The 18114-nt window shown below is 44.7% G+C and overlaps 1 protein-coding gene across 20 annotated transcripts in view; it reads right to left on the bottom strand.

Annotated features, from left to right (window-relative positions):
- CAMTA1 (calmodulin binding transcription activator 1) overlaps positions 1–18114 on the bottom strand; it is a 969422-nt gene that overhangs the window by 23049 nt on the left and 928259 nt on the right. For 10 of the 20 annotated variants that reach the window (XM_025367744.1, XM_025367751.1, XM_025367734.1 and 7 more), the window contains 7 exons: positions 14904–15055; positions 10238–10434; positions 9768–9846; positions 9209–9524; positions 8296–8819; positions 2041–2228; positions 975–1221 (listed from right to left, as the gene is read on the bottom strand). In XM_025367744.1, the coding sequence (XP_025223529.1) occupies positions 975–1221; positions 2041–2228; positions 8296–8819; positions 9209–9524; positions 9768–9846; positions 10238–10434; positions 14904–15055 (1703 nt within the window). The remainder of the gene's footprint in view (positions 1–974; positions 1222–2040; positions 2229–8295; positions 8820–9208; positions 9525–9767; positions 9847–10237; positions 10435–14903; positions 15056–18114) is intronic. The other 10 variants (XM_025367761.1, XM_025367771.1, XM_025367778.1 and 7 more) reach the window with 1 other exon arrangement.

Genomic DNA, 18114 nt, shown 5'->3' with positions numbered 1-18114 from the left:
TCTGAGAATTATTTAATGTGACATTAACGACTTTAATTAAAAATTCTATAAACTCGTGAAATGTGTTTTAAGGAATACTAAAGAGACATTGTACTTGGGATGGCAAGGTAGAATAGAAAAATCAAGGCCACGTGCGGTGGCTCATGCCTGGAATCCCAGCACTTTGGGAGGCCAAGGCAGGCAGATCACTTGAGGTCAGGAGTTCGAGACCAGCCTGGTCAACATAGTGAAAACCTGTCTCTACTAAAAATACAAGAATTAGGTGGGTATGGTGGCACGTGCCAGTAAATCCAGCTACTTGGGAGGCTGAGGCAGGAGAATCACCTGCATTGGGAGGTGGAGGAGGCAGAGAGCAGAGATTGCACCACTGTACTTCTCTAGCCTGGGCGACAGAACGTGACTCCATTTAAGAAAAAAGAAGAAAAGAAAAATCAGCACTGTTCTGTGCCAGGAGAGCTCCATTCCTGCCCTGGCCTAACCATGGACGGGCCCTTGTCCCAGCCAGTTAATTCTCTATGCCTCAGATACCTGAGAAGACCGTGCTTCTCAAACTCTTCTACAAAGGTGCTTCAGGAACTTTGTAAACATTTGATAAAAATTTCATGTTTAACTGTTTAAAAACTGGTTGTTAAAAGCAAATGATTTGGGAGATTGAGAAAGTTCTGGAAATGGGTAGCAGTGATGGTCGCACAGCACTGTGAATATACTTAATGCCCCCACGTTGCACGCTTTAAAATAGACAAAATCACAAACTTTATGCTCTGAATATTTTACAATAAAATATTTTTACAAAGCAGATACACACGCAGATATGTTATACAGTGAATCTTCATAAATTGGAGACTTCCAAAAAAATTCTACACATTCAGAGGAAAAAAAGAAACGGTCAGTGTTTTCGTTTGCACGATTCTGACTTTCATCTGTCCTCCCTGATCTTAAGAATGTCACAAAATGAAGGTTCTGTTCTAGTTTACCTTGTATTTCCGGAAGGCTGTCTGGACAAGCCTGGCGGCCTCATAGAGTTCTCTCTGTTCATGATCAGACAGAGTGAGCTGAGCAAACTCATTCTCTACCTTCTCACTGGTAGATGCACTCAGGAATTCTGACCAATCCGCGGCGGAGGGAAGGTTAGGCTTCTCGAAAGCGATTTCACTGACGGGAGAGCCAACAGGGCTCAAGCTGGTATTAGAAGAAGGGGTTAGAGGCTCGTTATATGCACTTCTGAAACAAGAGGAGAAAAAAGGAGACATAGATATTGCACAATCCATTAGATATTAATGAATCCATTAGATATTAATGAATGAACCAAGATGGTATCTGCCAGGTGGGCAATTAGGAACATGCCTCCATTCAGTTAGGCAAGTTGCTAAACATACCCAGTGTCCTTTGATTGAGTAAGTTCATACCCAACACCTATCATGACTTTAGTACTATGCTAAATACTAAAACCTAGTAGCAGTACACTCTACTGCCTTTAGAAAACTTCAACTGAATTACAGGGAAACATTATGCTACATTATCTTTTTTTTTTTTTTTTGAGACAGAATCTCGCTGTGTTGCCCAGGATGGAGTGCAGTGGTGCCATCTCAGCTCACTGTAACCTCTGCCTCTTGGGTTCAAGCGATTCTGCCTCAGCCTCCCAAGTAGCTGGGATTACAGTAGGCGCCCACCACCACGCCCGGCTTAATTTTTTATTTTTAGTAGAGATGTGGTTTCACCATGTTGGCCAGGCTGGGCTCAAACTCCTGACCTCAGGTGATCCACCCGCCTTGGCCTCCCAAAGTGCTGGGATTACAGGCGTGAGCCACCGCACCCAGCTTAACACGATCTCTTATGCTTTGATAGCAGTAAAAATAATAATGGGAGAGGCAGGAATAGGAGCTGGGCCTTTAAAGTGGCAACAGAACTTGTCCTAGTGCTTCCTTCCTTCCTTGGTATGGTCTGCTATGACACGGCATTCATCAAATACAATCAGCTTCCCCTGCCTCCAGTTAGATCCGGGAATCTAACCTGCGTAGTGATCCCCGTAACTTTACTCACCGGATCTGGGCAGCACTGGGCAGGCAGTCAGCATCCGCTAGGTAACTGGCCAGCCAGCTCATTGTACTGCTGATGGTGGCAGGGTCTGTTCTTTCCAATCCTGAGGACTCCATGGGCACAAAATTCTCCTGCTTGATTCGGTCAGGTGTAGCTTCAATAATGTGTTCTGCCAAGGTCATCATGTTCACCTGAAGTCAGAAGTTCACAGAACACTCAGGTTAGAAAGGAGCCTTGAAAGTTATCCAGGTCTACCTCCCCTGCCTCACCTTGGAGAGAAAAAAATAATAAGGCAGGAGGGCAGACTTCCACCTCAATCCAATGCAAATATCATTTTAAGGTTATAACATAATACACCGAAATGTGCTGAGATCCTGAGACCTGATTATCTCCAAGTCATAGTCTGGCCCCAGACCTTTAGCCCAGTCTTGGAGAACTTCTGGCTTGTATGTACTCCCTACTCTCAGGGTCAACCAATTAATGACACTGGGCAGTTCTAGAGTAACTTGTAATATTAATGAGGTGTCACTATTAGTTATATAACCAATATCTAACCACCCCTTTTGCTTGGCCTAGAGAACCCTAGTCTAGACTGGGAATAGTGGCTCAAGCCTGTAATCCCAACAGTTTGGGAGGCCGAGACGGGTGGATCACTTGAGGTCAGGAGTTCCAGACCATCCTGGCCAACATGGTGAAACCCCGTCTCTACTAAAAATACAAAAATTAGCCGGGCATGATGGCGCATGCCTGTAATCCCAGCTACAGAGGCAGGAGAATCGCTTAAACCTGGGAGGTGGAAGTTGCAGCGAACTGAGATCGTGCCACTGCACTCTAGCCTGGGCGACAGCACGAGACTCCAACTCAAAAAAAGAAAAGAAAAAAGAATCCTCAAAGCTGGTCTGGATTAAGATAGTCTTTATGCGAATCAGAGATGTGAACTGATTCTTAAAAATGTCCTTGCATACCTCTTAGAAGTGGTGACTGAAACACAGCACTTTGGGTTCTTAGGTGAACTGAAAATGTCCTCAATGGAACTATACAAGGTGACAAAATGCTTCTCCTGCAACATGAAGGAGCCTCAAAAACATCCTGCTAAGTAGAAAAAGCCACAGTAGACCGCATGGTGTATGACTCCACTTATATGAAACGTCTAGAAAAAGCAAACCTCTGGGGATAGAATCAGATCAGTGGTTGCCTAAGGCTGGGCAGAGATGGACTGCAGATGGGCACAGGGCACTCTGGAGTGAGATGGAAGTCTTCTAGAAAGGGACTGTGGCGATGGTTGCACAGCTGTATATATTTACTAGAAGCCATCCCCTGTGCACTTAAAATGGGTAAATTTTATCATATGTAAATTATACCTCAATAAAGCTGTTAAAAATGCTTATTGTCGATAATTTTATAAATTTTCTTTTTTTTTTGTTTTTGTTTTTTTTTTTTTTTTGAGACGGAGTCTCGCTCTGTGGCCCAGGCTGGAGTGCAGTGGCCGAATCTCAGCTCACTGCAAGCTCCGCCTCCCGGGTTCACGCCATTCTCCTGCCTCAGCCTCCCAACTAGCTGGGACTACAGGTGCCCGCCACCTCGCCCAGCTAGGTTTTTGTATTTTTTTAGTAGAGACGGGGTTTCACCGTGTTAGCCAGGATGGTCTCGACCTCCTAACCTCGTGATCTGCCCATCTCGGCCTCCCAAAGTGCTGGGATTACAGGCTTGAGCCACCGCGCCCGGCCCCTAATTTTATAAATTTTCATCAAAGAACAAGACTTAGTTTTTGTAATAAGAATAAAAATAAAAAATTTAAGAAAAATATATTGGGCCAGGCGTGGTGGCTCACGCCTGTAATCTCAGCACTTTGGGAGGCTGAGGAGGGTGGACTGCCTGAGCTCAGGAGTTCAAGCCCAGGCTGGGCAACATGGCAAAACCCTGTCTCTACCCAAAATAACCCCCAAAATTAGCCAGACATGGTGGTGCCAGGCCTAGTGCTTTCTTACAGTATCTGTAATCCCAGATACTAGAGAGGCTGAGGCAGGAGAATTGCTTGAACCCAGGAGATGGACATTGCAGTGAGCCAAGATGGCACCACTGCACTCCAGCCTGGGTGACATAGCAAGACTCTGTCTCAAAAAAAAAAAAAAAAATTGTAGCCTTCTTTCACTTTCTCTATTGGCCCTCCTGATTTGTGACTCAAACGGTAGGACGTAAATTTTGCCTTTATTCTTTTTCCATGAAAGTATTCAATATATATTTAATATATTTAAAACGCAAGGTGGAATTTCTGAAGCCTAAAAGGTTATCACTCTACAATCACTTTCCTAAATCCTCCATTTCACAAACACGTAACAACGTAAAAACATCTTAATAACATTCTCAGCAGCTGGACCTGAAAAGTCACGTCACTCATTTCTAAATTTCACGGGTTGTGCTCAGAGAAGACAGTTTTAAAAGGGTAGCTTTGGATTTTTATTCATATTTTCTTCATGTCCTAGTATATGAGCAGTTTTCATAAATGTGTCTTGGACATCTGAAAAGAACAATTATATATGTAATTGCTATGTGTATTAACTACATATATGCATATAGTTATATATATAGTATATTAAATCTATCATATATTAAATATATATTAAATCAAGCCTTCTGATTTTGTTGTTCAACTTGTTCATATGCTTTTCATATCTACTTGATCTGAAAAAATTCTGAGCTAGGTGTTAGTAGCACACTATGACTGTGGGTCCACATTTCTTTGTATTTACTAGTATTTGCTGTAATGTTTCAAGGTTATGGTGCTAGGTATACAATAGTTTGTAACTGTCATATCTTCTTGATAAACTATATATATATAAAATTTGCCTTGAATTGTACTTTTTATCTTTTTTCTTTTTATACTCATTTATCTATTATAGCTCTATCATTTCATTTTCATTGTTTCTCTTTCATTTCATTTTGGTTGTATTTCTTACAAGTAGCATATATCTTGCTTTTATAAAAAAAAAAAAAACCGAGGCCAGGCGCGGTGGCTCACGCCTGTAATCCCAGCACTTCGGGAGGCTGAGGTGGGCAGATCATGAGGTCAGGAGATCGAGACCATCCTGGCTAACATGGCGAAACCCCGTCTCTACTAAAAATACAAAAAATTAGCCGGGCCTGTAGTCCCAGCTACTCGGGAGGCTGAGGCAGGAGAATGGCGTGAACCTGGGAGGCGAAGGTTGCAGTGAGCAGAGATGGTGCCCCTGCACCCGAACTTGGGCGACAGAACGAGACTTCATCTCAAAAAACAAAACAAAACAAAACAAAAACAAAAAACCAAATCCAAGAATCTGGCCTTTAATAGAATTATCACTTTCTAGCGTGTGACTGAATCATGTGTGAAAAGGTTCCTCTGTTTCCTGATTTCTATAGTTACGTTTTCCTTTGTTACCATCCCTCAACTTTTTCCAAAAGGGCCAAATTTTTCTTTTTTCCCCTTCAATGACTTAGAAATTCTGTAGCCTGTTTTTTTTCTGTTTGTTTGTTTTCTTTTTGAAATGGAGTCTTGCTGTGTCACCCAAGCAGGCAGTAGCGTGTTCTCGGCTCACTGCAACCTCCACCTCCCCAGGTTCAAGCAATTCTTGTGCCTCAGCCTCCCGAGTAGCTGGGATTACATGCACCCACCACGATGCCTGGCTAATTTTTGTATTTTTAGTAGAGACGGAGTTTCACCATGTTGGCCAGGCTGGTCTCGAACTCCTGAACTCAGGTGATCCTCCCGCCTTGGCCTCCCAAAATGCTAAGAATACAGGCATGAGCCACCGCGCCTGTCCTTCTGTAGCCCGTTTTTATGCTACCTACTAACTTGACATTTCTAACTAGCATATTTCAGCCTATCCAGTGCACATCTATCTATATCACGAGTGGAACAAAATCTATTACTGTCTCTGAACCAGAGAGCTTTCATACACTTTTACTCTCTTCATTTCCCTACCCTCCCTGGTTTGGTTAAAATAATTTAAAATTTTAGTTCTAGGAGATTGTTTAAACATTATTCCTCTTCTATTTAAAGAGTCTCTTCCTCACAACTGCCTCTCACATACAGCCACACTATCAACAATTGCTCAGTTTTCCTGGTTTGATTGTTCACTCCTCTATGAACGGTTTTGCCATTTTCAAAAATTATTTCATTGTTTTTAAGTGTTATCTTCTCACGTGGCTAAAAAACTTTCTTTAGACTGCTGCTTTTTCCATAGACACACGCTCTTAATTTGGCAAGATGTTATTCTCTTACAGATCTGTGAAAATAGGAAGTGGATTTTTTAAAGGTTATTTTCTATTTCCTGCATGAACTCTGTTTCAGTGAAGGCCACTTTCTAAAAAGCTGCACTATCCAATGGCTATTTAAACTTAAATAAAATTAGAAACCCAGTTCCTGAGTTGCACTGGCTATATTTCATACATACGCCCTTTACAATGGCTACATGACAGCTATGCTGATCGAGTGCCTGATTCCGCATGTGGCACCGAATGTCTCCCATGGTGGGCGGCATGGATAGAGGGCACGTCCACCACTGTGGGAAGGTCCTAGGCATTTATATTTATAATATAGTTCTAGATTGCTCAGTTTTGGTGTCTGGTGTGGGTTCCATCAGAAATTGTGTAAAACAGGATTTGGCAAACGATGGCAGGCTGAATCCAGCCAGCTGCCTGTTTGTGTAAATAAAGTTTTACTAGGAGACAGTCACCCTCCTCCGTTTAATGCTAAGGCTGCTTTGGTGCTGTTAGGGCCCATTAAGTAGCTAGGACAAAGTCTGTACGGCCTACAGAGCCTAAAAATACTCACTACTTGGCTCTTTATAGAAGAAATGTACCACCCTCTTGTCTAAAACATTATTTGATTTTTCTGGGCAGTCCTCCCCACGACTGCAGCGGTTGGTAGATGATACGGTTTGGCTGTGTCTCCACCCAAATCTCATCTTGAACTGTAGCTCCCATAATTCCCCTGTGTTGTGGGAGGGACCCAGGGGGAGATAACCAAATCATGGGGACGGTTTCCCCCATACTGTTCTCATGGTAGTGAAGAAGTCTCTCGAGAGCTGATGGTTTTCTAAGGGGTTTCCGCTTTCGCTCGGCTCTCATTCTCTCTTGCCCGCCACCATATAAGATGTGACTTTCGCCTTCTGCCATGATTGTGAGGCCTCCCCAGCCACGTGGAACTGTGAGTCCATTAAACCTCTTTTTCTTTATAAATTCCCCAGTCTGGAGTATGTCCTTAGCAGCCGTGTGAGAACGGACTAATACGGTAGGTCAGAAGTGGTGCCCCCGACAACTCCCCAGAAATAGGAACACATTGGTGAGCATGCAAGCTTCTTTCTCATCCTCTGCAAACAGCAGAGGGCTGGCAACAGGGGGCCCCTGGGATACAATGAGCAGGAATGGCTCAGAAATCAGGCCTCTCCCAAGACGTGCTGACCAGGACATGTGATCTCCTCCACACACCTCCCTCTCCTTGTATCACTTCTACAGGCACGGGTGGTGCCCTGTTGAATTTTGAGTCTTTTTTTCCCTTTTACATTTGTTTCAGGTTGCATCAATGGGAGCTGGAAAGAGAGGAAGTCAAACTTGTTTTTAGGCTGCCCTTATGGTCCTCCCCTATATATTTTAATAGATGGAATTTGCTTATTAGGCTAATGTCAAGTTTATTTCAGTACATATTCTCTTAGTCCGTAACACGTTTAAGGTCCTAAAAGGATTCTGGAATTGCTAGATTTATTATAAGGGCAGTCAGTTATCAGCTTCAGGAATATTTCACTGCCCTCCTGAGAGCCTCACGCCATATATGCCCTTCACAATGGCTAGATGATAGCTATGCCGGTCAAGGTCACTCAGATAATTCAAAATCTATCCCCGGGCTTCCTGTCCTAGCTATTTTTAGGGCCTTGACTATATTCTAACTAGTACTTAAAACAGTGAAATCAATCAACCTAAATGCAAGGAGGAAGCAGATGAGGTACTGTAGGGTCCTGAGTGAGTTCTGAGGAGCTGGTACAAAGAGGGAAGGCTTTGCTGAGACCAGGGTAACTGGTATTCAGGCCCTATTCCCGGTGCCCGATTCACCAAATGAAAATGTGGCCCCAAGGAAAGAAGATACTCCAACGATGTTCCGCATAAGACCAGACTTCGAAGCCTTCGCGGGGGAGAAAACGATACAACCTTCGGAAACTGACCGTAAAGATCACAGCGACTGTACCGCACCGGCCTCTGCGGGCTTACCCCGTCCCTGCTTTTTACCTGTATGTCATCCATGGGCTGGGCGCATTCTTCATTTTCTGCACTATCACGGTAGGACCCCAGCTCTGTATTCACCACCTCTCTGTTAGCCATCATCAGGACACTCATTGGTTCCCGTGGACGCACCTGTGAAGGTGCTGCCTCCTTTCCTACACTGGTCCCCTTCGGATTTCCAGTCACCTGTACTGTAGACACACCAATGTAAAGATCTTTGGAATTCCACTTTCCTACAGGCTGAGATCCAGAGGCTTGAAATGCTGCAGTCTCTGGAGTGGGAGGGGAGAGTTCCCGGCTGAAGTCCCTCACTCCTTCACTGGGGCTGAGTGTCTCGGGGACAGACTGCTTAGAACTAGGGCTTTGCTTCCTGATATTTGGCTCTTCCAGACTCAGTGCAGTGGGAAGCAGCTTCTCCTGCCTTGTCTGGAAGTACTCAGGGTTCAATTTATGCTTTTTGGGAGCCGGATAATCTTTGTGGCTCTCACTGCTGTAGTAATTAGAGGGTTCAGAACGAGGTCTTCTCAGCTCTGAAAAGTACAGTAGAAAGGATAGTCAGGACAGGAGATACAACTAGGAATCCTAAAGAATCAACACTTTCTCTATGCCTGAGAGACACCAAGCGCAAAGCCGGAACTCAAGACCCGTCCCTAACGTTTTAATATCCCCAGGAGCATACATTAGATTCAGATCCTCCTCCTCCAAAATTATGTATTTCTTGCATGAACATAGAACTTTTGCTACTTTCTTCTGTACTGGGGGAGGGGGCAGCACTAGGCATTCTTAAGGAAAAATCAGAAACATTAACAAAAAATCGGAAATGTTTGTGACTATCCCTATGGACTTTGCTGAGGGCAGCCGCATGAAAGCAAACGGGATCTCTGTCAAGCTCTGAAATGTCATGATTCTGAATTCTTACCTGGGTTGGTGCTTGCAATAACAGTGACTCCCTTGGGTATTTCTGGAGAGCTGATGGCTTCGCTGTGCCACTGGGCCATCCAGCTCTCTGTGCTGGGCTCTTCACTTGCAGGACAGTGGATTCTGGGGTTCTGTCCCAGCTGAGCCTGCTCATCTCTCTGCAGGTGCTCCAGACACTCTGCTAATTTCACATGACCCCGTGACCTGGCAATTCCCAAAGGCAGCCTTCCTAGAGAGTCAGGAATCGAGATGGCCCGACGGTCCCACTTGTACAGCACGACGGCAGCTTCCAAGTGCCCTAGGGCACACGCCCACATCTAGAAGACAGGGAGACACAGCAAGCGTTCTCAATCAGAGGTCAAGACCAGACCTGACTTTTGCCATTGGTGCCAACTGACAAACTGGTCCTTGCTGGCAATCTCGGTGGGGCCACTGAAGATTCCCATCCCAAAGTATCTCCAAAACATGCCATGTGTCAGCAAGAGACAACAGTGGGAACCAGGCACATCCGATGCCAGGCTGGAAGGATGGCGAGGGGGCTACGTGAACCCATTCCTTACCAGAGGGGTACAGGAGAAGTGATCCACATTCAAAGGGTCAACTTCCAGTTCCAGGTCAATGCTATCCGCGTGCTTTGTACTATAAGGGAGAGCACCAGAAATTATCACACTATTCATCACCGTTAAAAGGAAACACCAGAGTGTTATAAAACCCCACCAAGATGAAACCCAACTGGGCATATAATATCCCATGGTGAAGAAACAGAGAGTCCCAGGGCAGCGTGGACACTCCATTTGGTGAGGGGTTCAAAGAAAATAACAAATCCAACATTTAATTATTATCTTACTGGGTATTTCTTGGGAAGAAGTTCATAAAACTCCCTTGGAAACTGTCCTAGGACAAAGCCCTTTGCTCGCCGGCTATAAAGCGGACCGAACGGGTAGATTTCTTCCGCGGGTGGCAGTGCTCAGGAAGAATGTGAGCGAGGACGTGTGAGGCTGACCCCCAGCCAGCTGCACCACAGCCTTACCGCCATTTGATGAGGGTCTGGATTAGGGTGGCATAGCCCTGGGCAGCGGCCAGGTGGAGGAGGGTCATTCCGCGGAACGTCTTTGAGTGGATCAAGTGCTTGGACTTCGCCCAGCAGGCTCGGCTCATCATCTTCTCGCATACCACGACCACACGGCTCTCAAAGCAGCTCCCCAAGGCCCCGGTACCAGAAGCACACTGTCACGGAAGAGCGCAGGTTACGACCTCAGGACTAAAGGCCTTCCACCCCATCAGCGCTTTGATGTAGGGGAAACAAATGCTTTACGATTAGAAACTCACAACGGAAAGCGTAAAACACTGAAAATAAAGAAACATTAGCTGGGCATGCTGGCTCATGCCTGAAATCCCAGCACTTCGGGAGGCTGAGGTGGGCAGATCACTTGCAATCAGGCGTTCAAGACCAGCCTGGCCAACCCTAACCCTAATCCCGTCTCTACTAAAAATACAAAAATTAGCCAGGCGTGGTGGTGGGCACCTGTAATCCCAGCTACTTAGAGGCTAAGGCATGAGAATTGCTTAAACTGAGGAGGCGGAGGTTGCAGTGAGCCAAGATTGCACCACTGCACTCTAGCCCGGGCGGCAGAGCGAAACTGTGTCTCAAAGTAAAAAACAAAACAAACAAAAATTAGCTGGGTGTGGTGGTGTGCACCTGTAGTCCCAGCTACTCAGGAGGCTGAGGTGGGAAGATTGCCTGAGCCTGGAGAGTTCAAGGCTACAGTGAGCTGTGATCGCGCCACTGCATTCCAGCCTGGGTGACACAGCGAGACCTTGTCTCAAAAAATAACAACCACCAAAAAAACCCCAAACCCCCAAGAACCATCCATGAAATTGAGACTAGAATGTGCTTAGCTTCAGCTCAGTAGCACCTTTGTAAAGTTCACAACTCGAAAGACACGAGTCTATCTATTATGGCTGACACTCTGATTAGGAACTTTATGCCGATTCATCTTGGGGAAAGTGTACACAGCCTTAAAAAAAAAAAAAAGTGGCTCGGCTCTAGCCTTCCTCTAGGCAGTAAACTGTTATGAGACAGTGGAGCAGAATAGCTTTCCTCATGTTTCCACTGACAGGTATAGTGGCTCTTTCACTCTCTTGCTGCTGCTTCTTAATTTTTTTTTTTTTTTTGAGACAGAGTCTCGCTCTGTCACCCAGGCTGGAGTACAGTGGCAAGATCTTGGCTCACTCCAACCTCTACCTCCTAGGTTCAAGCGATTTCTAGGTAATTTTTGTATTTTTAGTGGAGACAGGTCTCACCATGTTGGCCAGGCTGGTCTCGAACTCCTGACCTCAAGTTATCTGCTCGCCTCAGCCTCCCAAAGTGCTAGGTTTACAGGCATGAGCCACTGCGCCCAGCCTCTTGCTTCTTCTGAAGGAGAATTAGATCACTTAGATGTGGATTGTTTTTTCCTTAAAGAAATGACTAAAAGTATCTAATAATAATCCAGTCCTTTGTATAAAGTAAAAAGGATACTGAGGAGAGCATTTAGAGATCTTGAAATTTAAGCATTATTAATAACAATAAGGGCTACAGGAAAGAGAAATTTACTAATTTTAACCACATGGGTTACTTCCTATGACTCAGTTGTAACGGAAGAAAAATAAAATCAAAGTTAGTAAACTTCAACAGCTTATCTGAGTCTCTGTGATAGCAGTTTTATGTTTAACACTTCCCCAAATAAATGGCACTTCCAGGCTAATTTGTATCTCTGGTGTTATTTAAAAAGTACTTTTTTTTTTTCTGGCAATACACTCCATAAACTTTACTTACTACAGAAATCCTATGCCTCCTCGCGGATTTTTATTTTTAAATGTGGAAAAAATGCCTCCCAAAATAAAAAAGGCACATGATGGGATTGTGACGTCGGCCCCATCAGAGCCGTAAAAACACCTACAGGAGCAGACTTGGGCGAACCCAACATGCCACAAACTGACCTTGACTCAAAAGGCCAAGGCACAGCCATTCCACACACACCAGACACGCTCATCAGCACATGGAAATCGCCAGAGTGAACGAAAAGGGAATTTTTTTTTTTTTTTTTTTGTATTAAACAAAAACAGCCATGTCTCTATCCTGCATGGCAAACACAGACATTTACTGAAGGCAACTGAAACTGATCAAAAGATATTCAATAGTGGTTAATATGGGATGAGATTCTAGGCCAGTTGCGTGGTGGCTGAGCTTTAAAATGACATTACATACCATTCCTTTTTTTTTTTTTTTTTGAGACAGAGTCTTGCTCTGTCGCCCAGGCTAGAGTGCAGTGGCCGGATCTCAGCTCACTGCAAGCTCCGCCTCCCGGGTTCACGCCATTCTCCTGCCTCAGTCTCCCAAGTAGCTGGGACTACAGACGCCCGCCACCTTGCCCAGCTAGTTTTTTGTATTTTTCAGTAGAGACGGGGTTTCACCGTGTTAGCCAGGATGGTCTCAATCTCCTGACCTCGTGATCCGCCCATCTCGGCCTCCCAAAGTGCTGGGATTACAGGCTTGAGCCACCGCACCCAGCCACATACCATTCCTTTTATGCCACTTTTGTTGGTGAAAGAAAAAGCATTTTAAGGAGATCTCTTATGTGAGCCATGAGGTAAATTAATGATTACATCTTTTATAAAACTTAGTACTATCAGCCAGGCGCAGTGGCTCATGCCTGTAATCCCAGCACTTTGGGAGGACAAGGTGGGCAGATCACTTGAGGTCGGGAGTTCAAGATCAGCCTGACCAACATGGAGAAACCCCGTCTCTACTAAAAATACAAAATTAGCTGGGCGTGGTGGCACACGCCTGTAATCCCAGCTACTAGGGAGGCTGAGGCAGGAGAATCACTTGAACCTGGGAGGCAGAGGTTACAGCGAGCCGAGATTGCGCCATCGCACTCCTGCCTGGGCAACAAGAGCAAAACTCTGTCTCAACAACGAAACAACAACAACAACAAAAACAACAACAACAACAACAAAAAAACCTAGTACTATCAGGTGAAAAAGAAGCCTATCTTAGGCCAGGTGTGGTGGCTCACGCCTGCAATCCTAGCACTTTGGGAGGCCAAGGTGGGTGGATCACCTGAGGTCAGGAGTTTGAGACCAGCCTGGCCAACATGGTGAAACCCCATCTCTTACTAAAAAGACAAAATTAGCTGGGCGTGGTGGCACACACCTGTAATCCCAGCTACTAGGGAGGCTGAGGCAGGAGAGTCACTTGAACCTGGGAGGTGGAGGTCGCAGGGAGCCATGATTGTGTCACTGCACTGCAGCCTGGGCGACAGAGCAAGACTCCATGTCAAAAAGGAAAAAAAGAAGCCCATCTTAGCCTTAATAATATTTTACTGTGTGCCAAGTCATTTCTTTCCTGCTGATTTCTGAAGATGGGGGAGCAATATGAAAATGTGAGGAGGAAACAGGCTAGCTTTTTGGGTGTGACATATGATGCTATTTTAACCTCTTATTATTTGAAATATTACTAATACTTGATATTTATGAGGTTCATAAAACCAAAAATATTCACCTAAAAACTTAACTGTGTAAAGGAAATTATCATTTGTCTTGAAGAGAAAGAGGGGTCATTATTTGAGATTTTTTTTGCAAAGACTGAGTAGTGGAGATAAAAAATACCATCAGCTCCTTTAAATTTATCTTAGGGTCCCGAGAAATAATTTCTCCCTGGGAGACTTCCCCAAAATGAACTTCCTAAATGAAATGTATATAAAGCCTTCAAGACCAATGGGACTCTGAAACAATATTTGGTAATTTACCTGTATTTGGCAATATCATACATTCTTCATGGAACTTACAGAAAGTTTGTGAAAGATGCTGTAATGCATAATATCATTCTACACTGAATCATTACATAAACACTTTCTTTGGGCTCTTTTCATATTGACCTTGAGTTTATAAAAGGCTTATATGAATTACTGAATTCAATTATGTTTTATACCTATACTTAAGACAGGGATAAAATACAGAATAGAAAGTAGGAAGATTCTAAGTTAATTCTGAACCCTAGCAGAATCTGAGTCACCATCTGGCTTTTTTTTTTTTTTTTTTTTTTTTTTTTTTTTTTTTGAGAGATAGGGTCTTATTCTATTGACCAGGTTGGAGTGCAGTGGAGTGATCATGGCTCACTGCAGCCTAAACTCCCAGGCTCAAGTGATCCTCCCACTTCAGCCTCCTGAATAGCTGGGATCACAGGGATGTACCACCACGCCTAACTTTTAAATTTTTTTTAGAGAGACAGGGTCTCAGTATGTTGCCCAGGCTGGTCTTGAACTCCTGGGCTCAAGCAATCCTCCCGTCTTGGCCTCCTGAAGTGCTGGGATTATAGGTGTGAGCCACCACGCCCAGCTGGCATCTATTTTCCAATTGGTTGTCCTTAACTCCCACTGCCCTATAATTCAGTAGTGAATTCTGAGATGAATAGACATAACTTAAGGATTAGGTGGGTAAACAACTGAGAAGCTCCACATTCCAAGGCTGCTTCCATACTGCACAGATTGTAATGTTTAAAAGCACAGGTACTGTAAAGTACTCCCTCAGGCCTTCTGCCTGAATTCAGGGATAGCATCAGCAGCAGAGAAGAGGCTTGTGATCCATCCACTGCCTCGCCAATCCATAAACATGAAGCGAAACGGGAGCCGAGCATCAGCACCGCCTCGTACCTGTGCCTGGCTCCCTCCATTCCCGCTCCCGCTGCCGCCTCCACTGCTGCCGCCTCCGCTCGCCTGTTTGTGCTGCTGGGACCCCGTCATCTCAGCCATCCTCCTCTCCATCTGCTCCAGTCGTTCCAGGATGGACATCCTGAACTGGTTATCTAGGGCAGAGCAGGAGGAAGAGTAAGGTTGGGTTCTGGAAGAAAAGCAGTCAACATGTGGCCTTGCCCGCCTTGCGAGACCAGCATCCAAATGCTGTCCGTAACTTCACCAAAACAGAGAGGTCTCTGCAGGCCAGAGTTCCCTAGCACGATCATGAGTCTGTCACCTCACACAGGATGGTGGCATCTTCAGCAGCCCAAAGTTCTCAGATAAAGGACCAAAAAACATCTTTTTGTCAGAGATCAAAAAGAGGTTCAGGTTCCTGCCCCCCAGTTTCTTTGTCAAATTCCCCAACGGAAACCCTGACATGAGATCTGGTAGAGAACCCTCTAGAGTGAGCAAAATAAATAAATACAATTTAAATTAAACCAGTAGAAGAAAGCAATCATGGCAAGAAAGGAAGGTATGTTAGACCAAATTATAAAAAAAAAAAAAAAGGTAGCATCTCTTTTACCAAAACACTGAGTTTTTACAAAAAAAAAATTTTTTTAAAATTTTATTTCCTGACCCAGGCTCTAGCTTTTATAATTTATTTCAGGAATAGCATTATTCAGTGCCTGAGAATGTTACACCCTTTTTTGTTTTGAGACAGTCTCACGTTGTTGCCCAGACTGGAGTGCAGTGGTGTGATCTAGGCTTACCCGCAACTTCCACTTCCCAGGCTCAAGCCATCCTCCCACCTCAGCCTCCCGAGTAGATGGAACCACAGTGTGCACCACCATGCCCAGCTAATTTTTGTTTTAGTTTTTTTTTTGTTTGTTTTTAGAGATGGAGTTTCACCACGTTGTCCAGGCCGGTCTCAAACTCCTGGGCTCAAGGAATCAAAGTGCCGGGAGTACAGGCATGAACCACCATACCCAGCCACATTTCATTTTTTTTTTTCTTTTTTGAGACAGAGTCTCGTGGTGTCACCCAGGCTGGAGTACAGTGGCGCAATCTCGGCTCACTGCAAGCCTCAGCCTCCCAAGTAGCTGGGACTACAGACGCCTGCCACCACACCTGGCTAATTTTAGTATTTTTAGTAGAGACAGAGTTTCACTATGTTGGCCAGACTGGTCTTGAACTCCTGACCTCGGGATCTGCCCGACTTGGCCTCCCAAACTGCTGGGATTACAGGCGTGAGCCTCTGCGCCCAGCCCCACATTTCTTTTAACACGTGTCTCATCAGAGACTAACATAAATAGGTACCTCAACTTCTACATCAGAGAAACAACAGGAATTACTGTTGGAGCTAGGATTGAAACTCAAAGAGAAAACATGTTGTGATTCTGTACCACTTTACTAAGATTAGAACACATCTCTCCACATTCCTGCATTTACACACACGTGTGTGTGCACACACAAGCATACACGTTAGAGTTGGGTCACCTATCCGTGTACATAAGAGGAGTTAAATCGATGTGAAAATCAATCTGCCCATACTCGCTTCATATATATATAATATACATATTATATATGTCATAATATGACATATATAAAATATATGATCTATCATAATATATATGTTAAATATATATAGAGAGAGAGAGGAGACTTTTTTTGAGATGGAAGCTCACTCTGTTGCTTAGGCTGGAGCGCAGTGGCATGATCTCGGCTCCCTGCAACCTCCACCTCCTGGGTTCAAGCAATTATCCTGGCTCAGCCACCTGAGTAGCTGGGACTACAGGCACGTGCCACTATGCCCAGCTACATTCTTTTGTATTTTTAGTAGAGACGGGGTTTCACCATGTTGGCCAGGCTGGTCGTGAACTCCTGACCTCAAGTAATCTGCCCGCCTCAGCCTCCCAAACTGCTGGGATTACAGGCGTGAGACCCGGCGCCTGGCCACACTTCACAAATTTTAAGGAACACCGTGCTAGCTATTCAATAGCAAACGGGGAGGTCTCTCCCTGCTTGAGCACAGGCAGACCTTGGTAAGTGAAGAAGGCAGCATAATGTGATAAGGAGGGATGGGGTGGGGATAGAGTTTAGACAAGTCAGGAAAGGTGACACTTCGAGTTTGATCAGTATGATGAGAAGGAGCCAAACATGTCCAGAACTGGGGCCTGGTAATAGCACATGCAAAGGCCCTGAGGCAGGGCATTCAGGGAGCAGAAGACTGTGTGGCTGGAGCACAGAGGTAGGGAGAGCAGGAGACGATAGAGCTGGAGGTGTGCAGGAGCCAGACAGTGAACGGCTATGCAGAGCCCTGGCTCTGCCATATAATAGCTGTGTAGCTTTGAACTTAGAACAAAACCTTTGATGCCTCAGTTTCCTCACCCCTTAAATGAGGACCTACCTCAGAGAGCTGTTAATCTATGTAAGTGCTCAGAACATGATAAATCCTAGGTTAGCATGCTTGCCATCACCATCATCTTTAGACAAATGAAGTCAATGTCTGTAGAAGCTGACTGAACAGCTGTGACCACATATTTCTCCTCCAACTGTTGAGAACATAACTATTTTCAAAATACAGTCATCTGAATTATGCAAAGGGATAATCTGGAAAAGAAATATTTTATCACCACTCCTTACCATCCTGACTAAAAATTCCAAGACTAGTGAGCAAAGCGTACGACATTTGAGAGAAAATAACAGGCAGAGCTAGCACTCACAGAATGCTTCCTGCATGCCAGGCACCACTGTGTCACTGTGCAGATATTAACTCATTTACTCTTCACAACCATCACATGAGGTAAGTATTGCTATTATCCTCATTTTCCAGATGAGAAAACTGAGGCACATGGATATAACCCATCTGTTTGGCCCCAGGGCTGAGAGTATAACCAGATATGCCAAGAAGAAAGAAGGGTGATGGGAAGAGAAGATGCACAGGCATGAGGCAGTCTTACCAGAAGAAGACAATATTCTCACTCTCCAGAAAGCTTAGCTCTACTCAAAAGACAGTCAATACCCAGTCAGCAGTTCAGTCCTCACTTCAGATCAAACTGATTTTACTTTACTAAAACACAAAAGCAAGAGGAAGACTGCTTTTCAAGAATCTTGATATTATTTTCTGGCTGGGCACGGTGGCTCACGCCTGTAATCCCAGCACTTTCAGAGGCTGAGACAGATCACC

Source organism: Theropithecus gelada, chromosome 1, assembly GCF_003255815.1.
Source record: "Theropithecus gelada isolate Dixy chromosome 1, Tgel_1.0, whole genome shotgun sequence".
NCBI lineage: Eukaryota > Metazoa > Chordata > Mammalia > Primates > Cercopithecidae > Theropithecus > Theropithecus gelada.
The sequence above is the reverse complement of the archived record's forward strand: the minus strand, read 5'-3'. Positions and strand labels throughout refer to the sequence as shown.